At 37.2% G+C, this 20,682-nt stretch overlaps 3 protein-coding genes across 6 annotated transcripts; 2 read left to right on the top strand and 1 right to left on the bottom strand.

Annotated features, from left to right (window-relative positions):
- Window positions 1-5,355: 5,355 nt before the first annotated feature.
- LOC125983982 (chromobox protein homolog 1) lies at window positions 5,356-9,424 on the top strand. 2 transcript variants are annotated; one of them, XM_049745731.2, is made up of 5 exons: window positions 5,356-5,607; window positions 6,571-6,791; window positions 6,939-7,110; window positions 7,243-7,337; window positions 7,484-9,424. In XM_049745731.2, exons 2-5 carry the CDS (start codon window positions 6,601-6,603, stop codon window positions 7,632-7,634), a joined length of 609 nt encoding a protein of 202 aa, XP_049601688.1. In that variant the 5' UTR covers window positions 5,356-5,607; window positions 6,571-6,600; the 3' UTR covers window positions 7,635-9,424. The 2 variants fall into 2 exon arrangements, with proteins under 2 accessions (XP_049601688.1, XP_049601687.1); XM_049745730.1 differs by having other exon boundaries at window positions 5,357-5,607; window positions 6,550-6,791.
- Window positions 9,425-9,967: 543 nt separating this feature from the next.
- Window positions 9,968-16,058, top strand: copz2 (COPI coat complex subunit zeta 2). 2 transcript variants are annotated; one of them, XR_007486833.2, is made up of 10 exons: window positions 9,968-10,072; window positions 11,758-11,826; window positions 12,112-12,196; window positions 12,285-12,376; window positions 12,921-12,976; window positions 13,670-13,747; window positions 13,846-13,897; window positions 14,010-14,114; window positions 14,625-14,663; window positions 14,765-16,058. XR_007486833.2 is itself a non-coding variant. In XM_049745734.2 (9 exons), the coding sequence occupies exons 1-9, from the start codon at window positions 10,055-10,057 to the stop codon at window positions 14,810-14,812; spliced, it is 537 nt and encodes a 178-aa protein (XP_049601691.1). In that variant the 5' UTR covers window positions 9,968-10,054; the 3' UTR covers window positions 14,813-16,058. The 2 variants fall into 2 exon arrangements, 1 of the variants encoding a protein (XP_049601691.1); XM_049745734.2 differs by lacking the exon at window positions 14,010-14,114.
- Window positions 16,059-16,733: 675 nt separating this feature from the next.
- Window positions 16,734-20,436, bottom strand: LOC125983984 (zinc finger protein 646). 2 transcript variants are annotated; one of them, XM_049745733.2, is made up of 6 exons: window positions 20,195-20,436; window positions 18,775-19,028; window positions 18,269-18,515; window positions 17,975-18,181; window positions 17,778-17,909; window positions 16,734-16,916 (listed from the first exon to the last, which is right to left on the bottom strand). In XM_049745733.2, the coding sequence occupies exons 1-6, from the start codon at window positions 20,321-20,323 to the stop codon at window positions 16,749-16,751; spliced, it is 1,137 nt and encodes a 378-aa protein (XP_049601690.1). In that variant the 5' UTR covers window positions 20,324-20,436; the 3' UTR covers window positions 16,734-16,748. The 2 variants fall into 2 exon arrangements, with proteins under 2 accessions (XP_049601690.1, XP_049601689.1); XM_049745732.2 differs by having other exon boundaries at window positions 17,730-17,909; window positions 20,195-20,435.
- Window positions 20,437-20,682: the final 246 nt, after the last annotated feature.

The raw sequence follows: 20,682 nt of genomic DNA on the forward strand, positions 1-20,682 counted from the left end.
GCTATTTTTGCTTATTGTCTTCTAATGGGATATTGTGATTTTAACTATGCCAGTGCGGTCCACTCGGGATGTTGGCACTGCAGGCGACACCGGGAAGGAAGCGCAGCACCCGCCTTCTGGGCTTCTCATTGTTCACATTTCTCACTGATCACAGTTGGACTGGCTTGGTCTTGAAAGGTCTTGATCAAAAAAATAATAATCCAGAGTCTGACCTTTTAGTTTTAAATTGTTATAAACATCCAGTTTAGCAGATGGTTTACAATACAAGCAAATTACAATAAATTGCAGATGAGAGCGAGATTTCTACACCAACATACTGGAGCTGGATTTCTTCTGAAGGCCTGGTTAGCTGTTGTGGAGGTGGTGGAGGACTAGTTACGCAGGTGGTAAAGGCCCAGTTAGCTGTATCCCTGATGGTAGATGCCCGGTTAGCTTTAGCCTAAGTGTCAGAGATCCAGTTAGCTGTAGTCCAGGTGATGAAGGACCAGTTAGCTAGTATAGCCTTATTTTTTGCTAATTTCATTTACTACCTTTTGGTGGATACCCTGGACCTTGATGTGGTAACCAAAATACTACAAATAGCTATAGTGTATCATTCTTATTTCATGTATACTTTTTTATTTTTTTCCCATATGTGGTGTCAGTACAGACTTGCAGTACCTTTCCTCGTTTGACGTCTGCAGACGAATAGACTGGTTATTAATCCATCCATCACAAAATTGTCAGTTAACTCATAGTCTTGGCCTACGATATACTGCAGTTAAGAGCACGGAAGGCAGGATGAGCAATGAGTACTCAGTGATTGTACACTCAGAGTATGATGTGCTGTGTCAGAGTGCCTCCAAGTGGCTGGACAAGAGGTTGTGGGAGAATGAAAGTATTGTGCCTCTTTTTTTTAAGAGTTATTGTTTTCAAAATAATTCCTTATGTTGTGATGTAAATTCATTCATAAATTGTGATTTCTTCCAAAGACTGTATTCCAAATGCTCAAATATGGTTGTTTGATTTGACATGTCCAGTTAATTTATTTTACTTACCATATGTTACATTTATACTTTTTATTTAATACAAAATGTCCGTCACCAAATAAATGTGCTCATAATAAACTTGTTGGCCGTTACAACCTGTGATGTGATATGTTCTGTTGTATTATTTTTTTTTTACATTCCTACATTTGTTTTATGGACTTGGAGAAGGTGTTCGATCATGTTCCTCAAGGAGTTTCGTCAGGGTCTTGATAACCAATGTCAGAATTGGGTCCATGTTATTTTGCTGTCTACAAACCACAGAAGAGAAAATAAACCATAGAAATGTTCAAATAATACTGTTCTTGTGGAGTTACATTGAAAATAAAGTTGGATTAAAGTACCGGTCACCAGTACAGTCTTGGTCTCGGGAAAAACACTCCTAAGAAGTGGAGAATGCAATGGCAAAGAAACAGAAGATATTGCAATGTAAAAGAAAAGGCGGGGAAGAGGCTGTTTGCAAGAGACAATTTGATTCAATTTTCCGCTCAATAAAATGCAACCATCAGCTCTGCATGTACACATGCGCACAGACACACACACACACGTACACACTGACAGGGAAAGAGAGGAAGTCTGTCTCTAGAGTGGGGTTTTAATTGAAGTAGGTTACGGTGGTCTCTTGATGAAATTGAAAAAATTAATCAGCTGTAAAATGATGCCTTTTCTTCCTTCTGGCCTTCCTGCTATCTCTCGCTTTCCCTTGGTCTATATCAGTCTCATATGAGATGTGCGTGTTTGTTTTGTTTTGTTTTTTATCATGTTTGTAGAACTTGTGTAAGTGATCATATAAATGAAGAACAAAACAACAAAAGTGCTAATATTAACAGAACTCAAGTTATACTAAAATAATATCAAGGGTTAAATACTTAATATTATAATATAAATCTTATATTGTACTGTATTATAGTATTAAACTACACTAATATGTTTGATCAGCAACTTTGCTTATGGTTTTTGTATATTTGAAAATATAATACCGATTTCACACATCTAGAAGAATATATTGTCGTTACTGATTTTAAATTTAGGTTCATAAATGGATGCGTTTGTATTCTTACCAGTACCTAGGTATGTTGTTTATACTACAGTAAGTTTCCCCAACCAAATGTGCTATTTTATAGTATGATGTTTGTGTTCAAACTGTCTCTCAAGGAAACAGGAATATCCTTTAAACTGCCCCACCTCTCCCTGTGGTCACATCAAAATTCAGAGTTGAGTGGAAAGGTCATTTCCTTAACAATAATTCTCCTTCTACTCATAGAGCAATATTTTTCATTCTATAAGAAACTCCCTGTGGTATACACATTTGGGGATATTAATGATTTCTTAAAAAGCTAGTATACTTGACGAAGTACAATACATATGAAATTAATCATTTATGAGTAAATATTGTTTTTATCCATCATTGTCTTTCTTCTCGCATACATCTAGACAAGCAAGGGCCGGATATAGAAAAACAGATAGGGCAGCATTCAGATGAAATCATATCAACACCAGCAAATGAGAACAGGAAGAAAAGCAGAAAGGAAACACAAAATGACAAGAGCGAGGGATTGGGAGAAAAGCGAGAACGGAGATGAGCTCAACTGTGTCTTCATCTCATTTTCAATCTCAAGCCAATTAATTGTTCTGAATTAATCTCGCAGTAGGCCTTGCACGTGCACACATACCCAAACACTTTAAAGCTTAACATAAACACAAATGCACGTACACACACTTTTGCTATTGGAAACACAAAGACACCCGTGTGAATGAGCAGGCACACACACACACACAAACCCCGCTGTGAACAAAGTGGCAGACTGCACAGTTGGACATGAAATACTGTCCAATAGCATCATCCATCTGCTTTTTTTGCCCCTCCTTTTCTCATTCACTCTCCATCATCTATCCCTCTATCATAATACTGTCATCTTTTCCTCCCTTGTCCTCTTATTACTGTTCCCTTCATTCGTTCATTCTTGCCCCCCACACACCAACTCTCCAATTTTGTTCCCACTTTTTTTCCTGTCCTTCATACAAATAAATACATCTCCAGGAAAGTGAGAATCTTATAATTAAGATCAAATAATACTGTGATATTGTATCATGTGTTTTATTTTTGTAGTATGGATAAGACAAAAATATTCCCAATTTCATTGTATACCTGTTGTACAATGACAATAAAGGCATTATATTCTATTCTGTAACATAGAGTTTGTACAGTGGGTATATACACTGTAATATAGTATATACATTTAATTTGATGATGTACATCATTGCACTACTAAGATTTTGCCCTCTTCTCCTCAAAAATAATAGAATAATATATGTTAGTTGAACATTTTAATCATGTGCAACTGATGTACATGTTAAATCAGTGTGATTTAATGTATTAGTATTTTATAGTATCTATAACTGTGTCCTAAATTCTACATCCTGAAAAAAATGTAATTCCAAATTTATTCATGTGCTCTAGTAAACATTTTCACAGCAGGTTTATTTCTTTTTTGAAGACCATAGGCTTAAAATTAAAAGAAATTAATAAAAACAGAAACACTTTTAATTTTATTTGTATACTTATGTGAAATACCATAGGTAATTTTAGTTTTACTTTATTTTTTTTATTATAATAGCTGCAATTCTTGATGTTTGTTTGACAAAGACATTCAATAGAAAAAAATGACTTATTTAATTATTGTCCCATCATAGCAAGACTGACAGTATAACACACATATTTAACCAAAATTAAAGAAGCAATCTCTCTTCCAAATGTAAGAAGGCAAACTCTTAAAATAGACTGATTGATATACGTACCTGAAAACAAAATTCAGGAAGGATCTATATTCCCAAACTGCTTTTGCTTTTATTATACCATTTGCATTCACAGGCTCTCTCCTCAATTTTTATCCAGATTAATCCAGCACGATTTTTATAAAATGAAAAATGATACAAAAATGTATAAAGCGTCAGACACCAGTACGTAATGTGGCGACAGTTGCTCATGTGAAAGTTCCATTTTTGTGCACTCTTCTGATGCCACCTGCTGGTCAAAAGTCTACCGACATTACCTTCCATCTTTAATATTGTACATTTTTTTGAAAATACAGTATGTCTATAATAACTCTAAACAAACAATATATTTTTCTGGCATTGGATTTTATGTTAAAAGTAACTCAGCTTTGCTGATTTCAAAATGTAAAAAAATAACTATTGATATCAGAACAAGCTTGGACTCTTAGTTTTCTAGCATGGACAATGCAAAAATGTGCATAAAACAAGTTATCATTTTATACGCTAATTTACCTTTATATCAGAATAAGACTTACGACGGGCAATTTGAAGTACTCAATCAGCCTACCATGCATGTTTTTAGGGATGTGAGACGTAACCCCAGTACCCGCAGTAAACCCACGCAGGCACGGGAAGAACATGCAAACTCCACACTGGGCGGGCCGGAGGTGGAATCAAACCCGCACCCTCTGAAACCATGAAGCGGACGTCCTACACTAACATTAAACTTTCATATAAAAGTCTGCATAAAAGCAAACTTAAGTGTACTTACTATTGGCCATGCTCGATTGCAGAGCCTTTTTTTACCTTGTTAGTAAGGCACATGGTTCATTATCTGTATGTCCAGATAAAAGTGCACTTTTTGCACTTCTAAGTTCATGCCACACGAGGGGTTGCGCTAACCAACGTGCATCCTCCAAAGGACAGTGACCTGGCCTTCACCTCACCTCCGCTTAGGGATAATAACCCAGTCTTCAACCCTGTCCTTTGACCTCAGCTGGGTTCAACCTGAGGTCATCCCTCTCACACACACAGTTCAAGACAGGGTCACTGGGAAGCAATTTAGATGCCATGTGTTCCTCTGACGCTTTTTATCCATCCCACATCAAAAAGCTACAAAACGACAAAACCTGATTGCACTATGCTGGACTAGATTTGAGGGTGGTTGTACAGTTTTATGTAAATTTTCACATTCGGGGTCAAAGTTGCCAATATTATAGACAATTTGTCAGTATTAAGAAACAATCGATTATTTACCACATGAACGTAAAAGCAAATACCTCTAGGTATGATGTGGACAAAAGCACAAAAGAAAACAATAAAAACAAAATTGCATCGACTTACCTTTTATTTCAGGTGTGCAGTATCTTTGAGCTACATGGTATTTGAATATTGTCAAAGAGTTAATAAATTTGCCCTGTGCTTGTTTTGGATGACGCATGCATGGAGAAAAGGCAACTGCAAGATGGCGGATTTCTTGACGTATGATTGAGCCGTAAAGGAGTAAGCTAGTTGGTCTAGAACGCTTCGCACGACCATAAGCCTTTGCGTCGTACGGCACTTCCGGTATTGCTGTTGGCGGGTAGACGGGGTTTGCAAGCCGTGCTGCAGAGTGCTGAAGCTATTGTATTATTTAGCACAAAGCTTTTTGGATGGACAAAGAACCCGAACACTAGTAAATCCTTGAGTAGCTTGTTGGTCACAACAACTGGAGATCGGTCTGTTATTCACTTAAAACAGACCCGAAATCACTAGTTGGTTAATTGACCCTTGCGAGAAGCTAATTCAAGAAGTTTTCATCGTAACGGTAAGCATTTCGGGGGAGTAACACGCCATCGCCATGTTGTACTCGGTTGCAGAGCCCGGCCGGCTAGTATTTATTATGTTTGTTTTGTTTTGTTTGTTTTTGGCGGGGTGTGGCATTTGGATAAAAGTATGTTTGGCAAGAACGATCCCATTTGCCAACGCATACTGGTGTTTGGTTTCATACCCAAAATCTGCAACTTTGGTGTTTGAGCATGTCAAGATTAAAAACGCCGGACCCCTATTCTTCCCTAGTGAATGCAGTTTGTGTAGTGTGCTAGTTGGATTGGAATGCTATTAATTTGATGTGATTTAAATGACACTAACATAAAAAATAAATTAATTAAAAAATGAATTAAGTACTTATATACTTGCCTGCAGATATTAAAATGATGGCTGTTTTTAACGCGTTATTTCGAATATTCCGTTGCAAATTAATGCGCTAATAATTAAGTAAGAATTTTTGAGCGTCAAGTCAATGCGTAAACTTTGCAAATTTGGCACGTTGAGCTACCCGTAGGCTGCAGTGGCTAGTCATTTCCTTTTTGCGCTTCGTTACTCCGCTCCCCCCCGCGTCTCACGTTTACATTTGCACAATTTAAAGCAAGGATGGTTTATTTTTATCCCAGTTTGCGGATTCAAAATCCAGCAATCTCCTGCATTAGTTGCACGTCTGCTTCATACAGCCTGTTGCCACACCAAATGTTTCTTTGAATGTGTCTTTTTTCCTTAGAAGACACTTTGTTTACTATGTACTGTAGTAGCAACGATTTCATTTGATACACTTTCAATTTAAAACATAATTTCCCATTCAAATTGTTTTTTGTTAAATCCCTAATAATTATATCACATATACTGGTGTGTTATGGTTACTTTGATTTTGTATGTGAAAAAACACAATACACTTTTAATATTGTCTCTTCAAATTTGTCTGGACCCATCATAGACTTTTTCATTTCACGTCAAGCTGGCGACTGTAGCAGTAAAGAAGGCCAATATGGAGGAAGAGAAGGAGCAGGAGCAGCAGCAGCCGCCGCCCGTAGTGCCTGAAACGCCAACAGCAACCACAGAAGCGATAGCAGCACCAGAGGAGGAAGAGGAGGAAGAATATGTGGTTGAGAAGGTTTTGGACCGTAGAGTGATGAAGGGCAAAGTGGAGTTTCTACTGAAATGGAAGGGTTTCTCAAAGTGAGTCTGTTATCATCTTTTAAGTAAGCAAAAAAATGTGGAAATGTCTTTAAAGAAGAAACAAGTTGAAATGTATTGACTGGATTGTTACTAATCCTATTTGTTTGTAAATAATTTGTTTTGCTTTCTGCACTTGTACCTGTTTAGTGAAGACAATACATGGGAACCAGAGGACAATTTGGACTGTCCAGACCTTATCGCAGAATTCATGCGGAAGTACAAAGAGAAGGAGGAAAAAAAGAAGGATGGCAAAAGAAAAGTCACCGGTGAGGCCGTCGGAGGTCCAGAAGACAAAGGGAGCAAAAAGAAGAAGGAGGAGGTAATTGGGAAGATAGTAAGGGTGGAATTGCCTACTGTATCTTCTAGTTCACAGCTTTTGTGAGAAACGGCAGTTCAAAAGAGGATTCTTTAGCATAATATGGCTCTTTTAATATTTCATCCTCGTGTCTAGGGTGAGAAAGTCAGAGGTTTTGGGAGAGGTCTGCAGCCAGAAAGAATTATTGGTGCGACAGACTCAAGTGGCGAGCTGATGTTTCTGATGAAATGGTGAGTCCTCTTTCATTTAAAATAAAAAATACACAAATGTCCAATCCTCTAGAAACATTGAGATGATGAGACTACGATTCTCAGGGAGGGTCATTTTACATGATCCTGATGTTTTATATTTATGTTCCCCTTACTTGTCATTACAGGAAGAACTCCGATGAAGCTGACCTTGTCCCGGCCAAAGAAGCCAACATCACTTGCCCGCAGGTGGTCATCTCTTTCTATGAGGAGCGTCTCACATGGCACTCTTATCCTGCAGAGGAAGAGGACAAGAAGGAGGAGGAGAAAAAAGACTAGATAAGTGGATGTATATGCAAGAGAGAAAATGAGGAGGTGCAGGGTTGTAATTAAAAGTACAGTACATACACATGTAATAGCTTAGTTTACTGCAATGGACCCAAGTGCAAAAACTCCAAGGAGTGGGGTGTTAATTGCCACCATTAAATGTTTTTCCTGTGTTGTGATACATACATCAATTTATTAAAATACTCCAACTTGCATTATGATTAATAATATTTTTAAACATATGTCATCCAATAAATGATGTTCCGCTTTCTTGACATGGGTTGAGTGTAGGGCAAATTTGGTTTTGCAGTGAAACAATCAAAATCTTACATAGTGTGCGCAAAGCTATCAATTCATCTTGACTGAGTTGTGGCAAGTAAGTTGGGCTCTTTATGAAATGTTTAAATAATGATGGCTGCAAAAGTCAATTCAAGCTTTTTCACAACATAAATTACACTTGTCACAGTACCACCAACTACTTTGTCCTCTTTTTGTACTTACAACGGTCATTTATGTAAGGCTTGTGACCTATGCCGCAAAGTGACTGAATTATTTGCTGTCATGATTTCTAATGTGGGAACTCAACTAAGCTTTACTGTACTGATTTTTCACCCAATAAGGTGCTGTAATGTTATCATATTTGTTGGGATAATGTGAAGTTAGTCTTGTTGATGTCAAAACTTATGCAACAATTTTGTTGTTGAACCTCAAAAGGCCAAGTTTTTAAATCGATTCACAATTTTGAATAAATGATGCAATACTTCCCAGTTTTATTTGCAAAGTCTGAAACACTGATATTCGATATGCACAGCTAAACCAAAATATAAGTACAATTACTGGTTGTAACAAAAGGGCACTTTGGAGTTCAGATTCATAATTCAATAGAACTGCAGGGTTTTTGTTTTTTTTTCCCGCCTGGTCTTGGAATCAAAATTTTGTCAGCCTCACTCACGCTTTAATCTCCTCATTCTATTACTGATGAGATATTCTGATGTAATTATGGTATAGATTTAATTTTTGGGAAGAATGATGGTATTTGGTCAGAAAATGGTTATTACATCTATTTCAGTTAGTCTACCCGAAAGGTTGTTTGTTGATGAGACTTGAGTTTGCCATCAAATACAAAATGATAAATTACTGACATGAATAATAAACTCGATGCATCTTCTATGTCGGCTTGCATGTTCACTCTTTTGATGTATGCCTTTGAGTTTTGGCTGAATTTGTCAATTATTTTATGTAATTGTGCCATAACAAGAACAGGAAAAATCATTTTGAAAGTTCAGCCGTGTGACCCTTTGTTTTTTTCTTACCCTGTCATCTTTTTAAACAATTAGCTAAGGTTTCTATGCTATTGAGTAGAATTGTTATTGGCTCCACAGATATGAAATGTATTTTTTCTTTTAAGCCACTGAAATAAATACAAATAACACCTGTACGTGTGCATTTACGGAGAAACGTGGTCCCTAGTAACCAAGCCATTCAATGAATGTGCTAAATATTGAATCAATATGGATTTTTTTTTAACCATTCAGCAAAATGTGCTGCCCACAATTCTGAACAGTAATCATTCAGCAATCGACTTGTAGTGTAATTTTATACTTTAAATAGATACTTTTCCTGCAAAGCTTCTGTTCTACATCAGTATTCCGAAGTCTTGTGATTCATTTTCTTGTCTCTATAGCTTTTTGATTTTTGCATTCATCAAAGTGGTATAGTCATTTTGCATGTATCTTATTGTCACGATTATTGACTGATCCACTTTCAATTATTAAACAATAAAAAGTTTTGGATTTTCTTAACTGTGTATTTGGTTTAGTAAATCTCATTGTAATTCAAACACATATATATGAGTGTGTATATGTATATACATCAACCTCAGGGTTGAGAGGCAAACACTACCACGGAGCCACGCCACTTGTAATTACATACATATTTAAGTCATTCAATAAACATTTAATTAAAATATCCATTTCGTTATTGGTGCATTTATTTAATTCTACATTTAAATGAAAAACAAAACATTTCATGGCGTATTCATTATTTAATTTTGGTCCTCCATAACTCTTAAGCATTCACATAAGCTGACATAATGTTGTGTACTGGATCCAAATGCAAGGATTGTATCTGGTAATTTAAAAATGAACTGCTGATCTGTTGTCCCATACTCATCTTTCATTCATCATTCATTCATCTGAAATATTTCCATTCGATTTGACCTCGCTGTTTTTAGAGCGGAATCGTGAGCGCCCCCTGTCAAACTCCTTGTGCATATGCTTTGATTTGGTTGGCTGCAGGATGATCGGGAACGCGATGGGGGCGGCCCTGTATGGGGGGGGGGGGGGGGGGGGGGGGAGAGTTGCCGTATGCGAGGTGGTGCGACTGCTACAGCTCGAAGACTTCCACGTCAACACACCGTCTGAAAGAGTGCAATGGATTCCGCGTCGCTGGTGAGGCTTTTCTTCCTTTCACATGGCTCCAAATACGCGTTACACACTGGTGGAGGGACGATTATTGTCATTATCGTTTTTAAATGCTATAACGATGTTGTCATTTGTTTTTTCCCCATGACAGCTGTAGTTGGCAGGGAACATGCGGTACCAACCACGGAGTTTAGTACATTATAGATCCATCTACATTATAAAGCAGAATGAATTTGTATCAATTGAATAGATGAACCTCAGAGTCGGTTTTTCCTATATTGCCTAAAATAGGGGCAACAGCTACTGCTGAGACATCGTGACCAACTTGCGTGGCGATTTTGTAGTCCTTTACGTTACGGTAGTGTGGCTCAGGAACAGCCGTAATCCACTTACAGTGACCGAGAGATCGTAGAATGTCCCGGAAACCGAGACTGGTTAGCATCATGCCATAAATGCGTTGTAGTCATGGCAGATTGTTTATTACCATGAGTTGCTAAAATATCTGCTTGTGTCCACTTGACGTGTAGTCGTTGATGCCACGTCCGCTCTCTCTCTCTCTCTCTCTCTCTCTCTCTCTCTCTCTCTCTCTCTCTCTCTCTCTCTCTCTCTCTCTCTCTCTCTCTCTCTCTCTCTCTCTCTCTCTCTCTCTCTCTCATATTTAGCGCTTTTACTCTGAATGTTCATTCAAATCGTAACGGAGTTAATATTTTCTGTCAGGATGATCTGATAAATGAATAAATGGGGCTGAATTTCATTCATAATTTGATATTTTAGCGGTGTCAAACTCAAGGCCCGCGGGCCAGATACGGCCCGCCACATCATTTTATGTGGCCCACAAAGACAAATTGTGCATCAAATTCGTGTGTCATTACTAGAATTGCAAATTGTCTTCACTTTTAATATCTTTGTTGTGTATTTGACCAGTTTTTACTCATCTGATTTGAAAATGAGTTATTTGTCAGTTTGTTTTGTAGCTTTTACTGGATATAATATGAGGTGCTCATACATTTATTTGAGTTGACAATCATAATGGCCCTCGGAAAGAAGCTATGACTACAATGCGGCCCGCAAAAAAAATGAGTTTGACACCCCTGTGCATAATAATGTGCCATATAGCAGTTATAGAAAACAATAATTTTAAGTTCAGCACTGTTGTAGACAGTAAAATGTTGCTTAAGATGAATAAAAAGGGAAAAAAGATCTTCCTAATCTCATGTTATTTATTTTATTCTTCATGCTCGTCCCCCCCTAAGGTCAACTTTATACAGGCTGGTCTTCAAGTGTCTGGTCTAAGTTCTGTGATACACTCTGACTGTGAATCTATGCTAGTCAGTGCATAACAGAACTTTGTCCCGAGTCTAAAATACTCTTCTGATAAATGGACAGGTGAAAGAATCTTTTGTTACATCCGCGTCTTGATCAGGATTGAACCAAAAACAGCATCAACATTCACTTGAAGCAATATTGATTCACAAAAAAACAGTAGAAAATGAAAAATGGATCATAAATTTAGCTTTATTACCTGCAGCCTTTTGAAACACACATGACGTTGGCCTCAAAAGCAGTCAATGTGTAGTTTGTTGAGAGAATAATGAAAACATTCACTCAATTGTGTCAAAAATAACCCAAATTGTATTAAAAGGGACAGACCCAACTTTATAGATGTTCTACTTTATGCAAACATGAAACATTTACATCATGCGTCTTTGCAGGAACCTTCCCTCTACACAGTGAAAGCTCTTTTCATTCTTGACAATGATGGCAACAGACTTCTCTCAAAGGTAAAATTAATATTACAAATGCATACCACTATTATTGTAAGCCATGAACTTTGTAATTACTGTTTTGCACCTTACTGAAAATTAGACAAGAACATTATTATTAACCACTTTCATTCCTGAATAGTAAACAGGTTGTGTTATTTAGAAATTGCTCATTGTTTTTCTGAACATCAAAATGGTGGCTGCTGTTTTTATGGTCCTTTTGTTGTTGTTTTATGATATAGGTGTAATGAATTTAATAACTAAATTGGTGCTCAACTGATTATTATTTCTTCCCTATCTTAGTATTATGACCCTGAGCTTTACCCCTCCATGAAGGAGCAAAGGAACTTTGAGAAGAATGTTTTCAACAAGACTCACAAAGCAGACAGTAGGTTTAATTATATATGTGTATGTGTGTGTGTGTATATATAAATATACCTAATTATATTATATATTTACCCCCCTCTCTCTCCTAGATGAAATAGCTTTCCTGGAAGGATTGACTATCGTCTATAAAAGCAGCATAGACCTTTTTCTCTATGTTGTCGGAAGCTGTCAAGAAAATGAGGTAAGATGCACTAATCTGTTTCACCGAAATCTGCTTTCAGAAAATACCCAAATAATACAATTCTAAGGAGGACCGTGGTAACTGTCACAGATTAACCAAACACAATTCAAGATCTCTTTATTGCTGTAATCTCTCAATTCTGACTGAAAATCCAAAATCACAACCTCTCAACAAGGCCGATGATCCAATTCATAGAATTTATCTTTTTTTTTTTTTTTCCTTGAGCATTTCAGACACTAATACAAATGTTTTGGTGATATTTATTCATTGGCCCTCTACCAGGAAATTGTCCTTACTGGTTTGTTGGGACTACTCAAGTTTGTCATTTCATTTGATATTTTTCCTCGTAAAGGCTAAATTAATTCCAGGTAGACACTAGTTTTTCTTTCACAAGATAAAATTGCCTACAGTACCCATTAGTATTAAGAGGATTACTATATATAGAGTTGCGCTCATCTGGTTAGCTCACCTGAAGCATCGGTACTGGAACATAGGGATTGATTATCTCAGGGGAATTTAATTTCATTTTTTTCTTTTTCTCTAGTTGATGCTGATGTCTGTACTCAACTGCCTATTTGACTGCCTTAGTCAAATCCTGAGGTAAATTCATCCACCACATGTTAAATTTTAACGTGCACTGTCTCACACACAAACTCGTAGTTCAACAAAGTCCAAAAACATAATAATTTACAATAATTTTCACTTACTATGCATGTTGCTTAGTGCGACTTCTGGCTTTCCTTCCTTCAAGCCTCTTCAAATCTGCCTTGTATTCCGTTGTTGCAATGTTCCAAGCCAGTTGTCTCTGAGTGCTTCGTAATTTTTGGGAAAAACTGTACCGGTTTTTCTGCCTGACTTTTCAAAGCAAACTAACGCTTGCGAAATTTTGTCCCTTTTGGAAAGTTTTTATCGATGTTAGCATGGAGTGAGCTAAAATGGCGCTGAAAATTTGAAGTTTTGAAATGCGCTAATGACGTCTGACATATCAGGCAGAATGGCTTGCCATGACGTTCAACAAAAAAAAAAAAAAACTTTCCCACTCTGTTAAAAACGTCCTGTGTTCATCTTCATATTTTTGTTTAGCTGTGCGTTTTTTTTACCTGCCATTTTGAGAGCGAAATTGACACTAATTGTTTACTCGAATGGGTTTGCCACTTCCTGTTTTGTGGAGTTTCTTGCGCATGCGCGTTTGACGTAAATACCATAGACAAGTGAAGTAAACACGCACGCAAAAAAATTTGAAAATGGTTGACATAAATTTGAATGAATAAATTTGTTGCACTTTTTTTGAAGGAAAAATGTGGAGCGTAGGTGTTTCCTTGAGAACATGGAAGGTGCCTTTCTCATTGTTGATGAAATCGTTGATGGAGGGTAAGAATCCTGATATCTATAAAAAAATATATTGTTTTTCAACATTGGTTCAAAAATTCACATCAAATGCAAATAATTTAAATTTATTCTTTTGATAGAGTGATCCTGGAAAGTGACGCACAACAAGTCCTCCAAAAGGTCAATTATAAAGTAAGTTCTTCCTATAAAAATACCACTTTTATAATTAGCCTCTTCTTAACTTTTCTCCTATTCGACTTTCTTAAACTCTTATCTTTTCCCTGTCATCTCTGGTTGGCACCAGCTTGTGCCAGAGCCTGCCTATGGTTTTGTCCTATTTGATCACATCACTGGTAACCTCCAAGCACAAACAGACAAGAGCCAGCTGCTGTAGAAAGACAAAAACAGGGTGAGAAAGATAGATGGATGCATGGTCAAAGAGTGCCATGACTAACAAGAGTTGAAAGGTTAATATTTTTGATGAGTGTCCATGTTAGGAGTGTCTTAAGTCACATTACCAAAACAAATCTAGACCTGCTGTAAGATCAATTCCTCCATCTTAAGGCTCTAAACACATTTTTACAGTTTTATCATAATCTACAATTAACTGTAATTATAATTACAAAATAATTATACTGTATTGTTTAGTATTACCAATTAACTGTGATTATAACATACTCAATCAATTAAAATAGTAATTGAAAGACTTAACCAAATTAATCTATAATTGTGTGTAATTGCCAATTAATTTTTTATTGTGGGGACGTTGTGGTCAGGGATGCAAACATGAATGGAAATATTTTTACTGATGACTGATTTGACTAATGTGAAGATTTATTTGCAAATTTATTTCTTTATTAATTTTGTTTGTGTTGTTTTTATTCTGTCAGTTATAATGGTTTTATTTTCATTTTTATAGGTTGATGAAGGTACATTATCGGAACAAAGCGTAGCACAGGTAAAGCACATACTCACCTTACATCTTCATCAACGCTTACTCCGATTAAAAAAATTCCTGTCATCTTACTGAATGATGTCATTTTTTTGTGATTCTTCCAGGTTTTGCAGTCGGCCAAGGAGCAGATCAAATGGTCCTTACTGAAATAACAGCAAGCTCTGTCAAGGCAGTTTCAATTACCCCATCGTTTAGTGACCATTTTAATTGTTTCGATTTTGAAGGTCTATGAATAACTTGAAACTGACAAGACTGCAGCTTGGGCAAGTCACAATAGATGTGTTTACAGATGTAAAAATAAGGCATACGTAAAAATGGAACGCTATGTGGTAATGGAGGGGGTTCTGTTATGTTCTGGGGCTGGTTTGTTACATTTGGCACGGTATCTGCGAAGGGTGTGATGAAATCTCAAGACTGTCTAAGCACTGTCCGATAAGTAGGCTGAAAAAGTGCTGAAGTCTCATTGAGTTACAGAAATTGATTAGTGATTTCTTCAAAAGATTGTGCAAGTGAAGAGAATTATATTTTTGTAAAAATATTTTTATGCCTTTGGCCTGCAAATATAAAACAATGCCTTATTTTTATTAGTAAATAATCAATATTTTTTAGATATATTTATTACTTTTGTCTGTTTCAAGTTATGTCAGAGACTAATGTTGGTTGTTGTTTTTTTTACAGAAATGTAAGTTTCATGAAAAAATATTTGCATATTTTAATTGTTTATTCCTGTAAAGAAATTTTCAAATATTGTTACAAAAAGGTCAATGATTGAAGTCATTAAAGAAATGTTTGTAAAATATGTGTAATACAAAATTTCTTAATACAATATCTATATGAATGTCATTTTACTTTATGCTACCGCTAATGCAATCAGCACAAAAGGGAAAAAAAACAGCTGGTGATAAAACATTTTTATTTATATAGTAGTTTTCTAAATACTCAAGACACTTAACAAGGAAAGAGAAAACATCAATGACATTAATAGAAAATACAAATAACTTTAAAAAGAAAAAAAAAGACAATGTCAGTAGGATTTTTGATATTTTAACAGAAATATAACAGAGCTACATACATGATCCATCATGAAACTTCATCAAACTAACCTGGATCTCATAGCCGTCAGATCCAACTACAGATGTATACTATCTGGAATTATTTAGCAAACTAGCTGCTAAATTAAACTAACCTGGTAGTTTTTCTATTTGTAATAAGCCTTTTTGGGGCAGTGTGTGGGTCCTGAGCTACAGAAAAACGCCCCCCTCCCCAAACATAACGTTCCAAATGCGATTGTAATGTGGGCCCAAACTGGCTCAAGTGCACAGTCACAACAACACGAGCTGGTACAGGGGGCTGGAAAAGTACAATGTTTATTAAATAAGTGTATCAAGTAACAAACTTGTCTTACAGTGCTTTAATTTGATAGGTAACATACTGTACGTTTTTGGACTTTAAGTACAAGCCACTTGCCAAATGTGACTATCATGCAGGCATCTTGAAATAAATGTACATCTTATATAAAAGATGTAGTGAGGCAAATTAGTCTGTAAAGTATCTTTGAAACAGCAGTTTTTTAAAATATTTATCTATGGGTAAGACTAGTACTCTCCATTAAGTAGTCCTGATATGCATAATGTACATTATTGTATATTGTGGCACCATGTCAAATAGTATAACAAGATGGTTTAGTAACATTGTTCCAATTGTAGAAGTTTTGCTTAAAAAGAAAAAAATGGGGAAAATCTGTTGACCTGCTTAATTTTGAAATTATTGTTTTAATAGGTAATGAATGGAATAATTAAGTCTGAATAATAGTTATCAGAAGAATAATTTCAGAAGGTGAGGAGAGTCGTTAATGAAATACAGATGTTAACTTAAAAGTAGTATGGGGCAAAATGTAAAAAAAAATCCAAATTACTCAATAATTTTTTCAACTAATTTGTTTTACGTTCCCACACGTGTGTCCCAAAAGGGGCTGAATCTGGCGTTGATGTCCTCAGTCCGGAAAAGTAGGGGGGGGAGAGGGGGACGAAGAGTAAGTGTTGTGTTGGATGAGCTATGAGGAAGGACAGTATGCTGGTTCCTGAAATTTTATTGATTGTAGAGTGAGCGCTGCTCCCAGGGCATAGCCTGGATGGTGCGTGGCACGGGTGAAGGCTTGAGCGTTGTTGCTCCGTTTGGATGGAGGGAGTGGCCAATGGGGTTGATAGTGGTGAGGGGGCGCTGGGGGGTCAGAGAGAAAGTGTCCTGGTGCTTCGGCTGTGGAAGGTGGCAAAGGTAAGGGAGGGAGGAAGGACAATACCATTTCAGTAAGTTCAGGGCAATAATTGAAAAACAATAATATCGCAACTTAATGTACAGTGCTAATTTACTACTATTTAGTCAAATAGGTTGATTTCAAACATGCAGTCAAATAATAACCTGAGTAGTTTTAATTTAATTTGTATATAAACTGATAATATTACAACATGCCTTGAAATCTGCTACTATTTCAAATAAGAATTTATAAAACACTAACATGCCAAAAGTTACCCAGCAACAGGTATGGATTAATTGCTTTATTTTTTATAGCACGGTAATTTGCAATGTAATTAATTCATCTAATTATTGAGTTAGAGTGAGTACATCAACATATTTAAAAATGAAATCACCGTATTTTAAATGACAAATAAATGAAATAAACCAACAAGCTAAAACAAGTTTTTTTGGACAATGGACACTTTTCTGAAAAGTTTTTCTCAAAACCATGAGCTTATACAATGCTTCTCCAGTGTAACATGGCTCATACTAAATCCAAAAGTCATTAAGTTCTTATTGCAGCTCAACAGGGATAAAAATGGTTTCAATTTGATTAACTGGTTAATGAAGTATTCATTCCCTGGCAGCAGATGCCCTGATGCAAATGCTAGTAGCTGTCAGGTTGCTTCCAGTCAGTACAAACCACCAAGTTACTCGTGGCCAGGTTCATGTTTTTAAATCTTCAGTACATCTAAACTCTTTTTCTCCTGATGTTAGTAGGTAGATAACGAAAAGCTGCTAGTTAGCATATAAGACGGTGGTTTTCTCTCCTACCATGAGATTGGCGCTCAGCCTAGTGTATCCCAAGCTCATCTCCTTTACCTCAGGCACCAGGGGCTGAAGAAGAGAGTAAGAAGATGTTGCTGTAGTGCTGGAGGAGGAGATGTGTTTGGAGGAGGTTGAGCTCCTCATATTTGGCTGGTTGCTCTGGGACGACACAGTGCTGGCCCGGCCCTGTTGGCAAAACCACGTTTATCAGTGAGCTAGCCCCAATAACCAACTTGGTATGTGTTCCCTACCTGGTGGGGGTCAGGGACAGACTGGCTGGTCACGCCACCACCCTGGCCTCCTTGGGACATAGGAGAAACGCAGTGGGAGGGCAGAGGTTCCTGTTGATTGTGTCCTCCATGTTGTGATTGCATTATGGAGGAGGCATTGTTCTGCTGTTGCTGTTGCCGCTGCTGCTGACGACGAGGTGTGGCCGCAAAATTGCGCCGACTGCCAGACTGCGTGAAAGGAGAGAGGAGACTTCCTTCACCACCCGTCAAGAAGAAGCATAAATCACGCCGTAGCATCATTTTACGCAGACCCACCTGGCTGGGTGTTGCAGCAGTACAACGATGTTGCGCTAGCTCTAGCATTGTCCTGTAACTCTTGGAGCAGGAAGGACAGTCAAAACGGTTGGGCCCATCGTCGTGGATCCTCTGGTGGTTGCGGAGATACCGTGCCAAACGGAAAGCCTTCCCACAACGATCGCACATGTAGCGCTTCTGACCGTGAATTCGCATATGGTTACGCAAAGACATATAGTTGGTGTAGGGCTTGCTGCAAAAGTCGCATCTGTATTGTGTAAAGAAAAAAAATATATGTTAAATGTTAGAGATGATTAGCAGATTTTTTTATGAAAAGGCATTTTTTATTGATATGACACGTTATCACAATACATCCTGATATTGATATATTAGGACTGCGCAATATATCAATATTGCCATTGTGACCCCATTGATTATTTTATAGCCACAATTTTTCAGAATTTACCAAGAGAATTGTCACTTGGTCATTAATTCGTGTTATTATCAACTTTCAAAATCAAGAATACCTGAAGTCTCCAGTCTTATGAGTGAGCTTGTGGTTAAGCAAGGAGCTGGCGTGTTTGTAGGCGCAGTTACACAAGTCACAGACATACGGCCTTTCATCTGAATCCATATCATCTGACGCGGATGTTGCTGGTACTGGTGCTCTTGATTCTAAGGAAAGACTGGAATTGGAGAGGGAGGCTGTAGAGAGACTGGAGCTTGACAGTGCGGCTGACGACGAAGGGAGTTGATCACACCAGTTGATGGTCGAACTCGACTGTCACAAAAGATTAAAATTGTTTCAAATATATTATTACAGTGTTTTCCAACCTTTAAGCAAGTGCATCACATTTTACATAAGATCTCACACGACATCACACACCAGCCCTCTTTTCTGCCAAAACAAGAAAGACAAATCTCTGTCTTCTTTACTAAACAAATTCCATCAGGAAAAAAAACAAAGATGGAAAATGGAGATTAAACAGTATTTATCTTATCCTACCAAATCATTTCATGCTGACCCAGTGGCATTGTGGAAAACACACATGGAAGATTTGTCTCAAGCTTAACTCAGAGACGGTAAACTTTCCTGCAAGGAAAATTTTGGGACTGACTTCCCTTTTAACTGACATCTTTACAAACTAAATCAAAATTCAAGTTATTACCGCTTTTAAAAAGTCAAAAAATAATATAATTTGTCAAATGTTACACAAAAAATTGTCACGGTCTAAAAATAATAAAATCCGTATCTGTCGGGCCCTAAATAACACGCACACCTTACCTTATAAAAATGCCGGTTCTCATATTTATTAATATAACTGCAGCCTGGCATTACAAAAATATTTAGAAAAGACCCCCTACGCTCTTGTCAAGTCTCGTTTTGTTTCTTTAAGCTCACAGTGCACAACCTTGTAGGCAATAGAAGCTTAAATCAAAATCATTTGGCTCGCATCTAACCACTCAAGGCACAATTTCACACTTATTTTACTCTCACAATAATGCGCCACCTTGTTATGCATTGGCGCTATAGCCAACAACGTCCGTCTTAAATGCTAGCAATAGCTTGTCTCGATGTTTTTGCACATTTGATAGCCGCAACCATATTCCGCACCGGCTGCAGTATAAATTTATATGCAACCGGACATGTTGCTTTAAATGATGCGGGATGTCTCCAACTTATAACCACCATCAACATAAAATTAAACCACTAAATATTGTTGTAAAGAGTCAATTAGGCCACAAGCCGCTCCGGTGCCTTAGCAGAACCTGAAGAAGATGCCCACACAAACCACAATGTATACTTTGTCAGATTGACGTGAGACTCACAAACGATAAATACACTCTAATATTGGTATTCCCGAGAAAGAAATGTATTTTTTTTTTTGATGACATGACGAGTTAGTCTGATTCGTTCGCGAACATTTTAGGCAGGGGGTTTCTTACGTCGTGTGGGTCCTTTTTCCAGAATAATTGGGAGCAATGGCCGAAAGACTCTGTCGATGTCACATAATTCACTCCATTTCTGTCAGGAAAATCTCCATGCGAACTGCCGGTACTAGTCCTAGCATACATCGTTGGTATGGGGTTCTTTGTATTTTGTGAATTAGAATCCAAACCGCTTTGTCAGGATCTGTGTAAAGAAAAATATTTCTTCTTTGTCAGAAGCGTTTTGGCGGTGGGCAAGTGAAACAATACAGCCCACTACTGCCCTCTGTTGGACTGGAGTATAATAAAACGAAAAATGAAATTAATTTAGACTGTAATCCAGGCAACGTATTTCCTTGTCAATTCACAAATTATAGTTATTAGTATTTTAACACTTTCATGTTTTTTTTGTCAAGGTACTTTGGAAAGACACATTTTGCTGTCATCATACATTGATGAGCGAGAGAGAGAGAGAGAGAGAGAGAGAGAGAGAGAGAGAGAGAGAG

Source organism: Syngnathus scovelli, chromosome 16 (assembly GCF_024217435.2).
Source record: "Syngnathus scovelli strain Florida chromosome 16, RoL_Ssco_1.2, whole genome shotgun sequence".
NCBI lineage: Eukaryota > Metazoa > Chordata > Actinopteri > Syngnathiformes > Syngnathidae > Syngnathus > Syngnathus scovelli.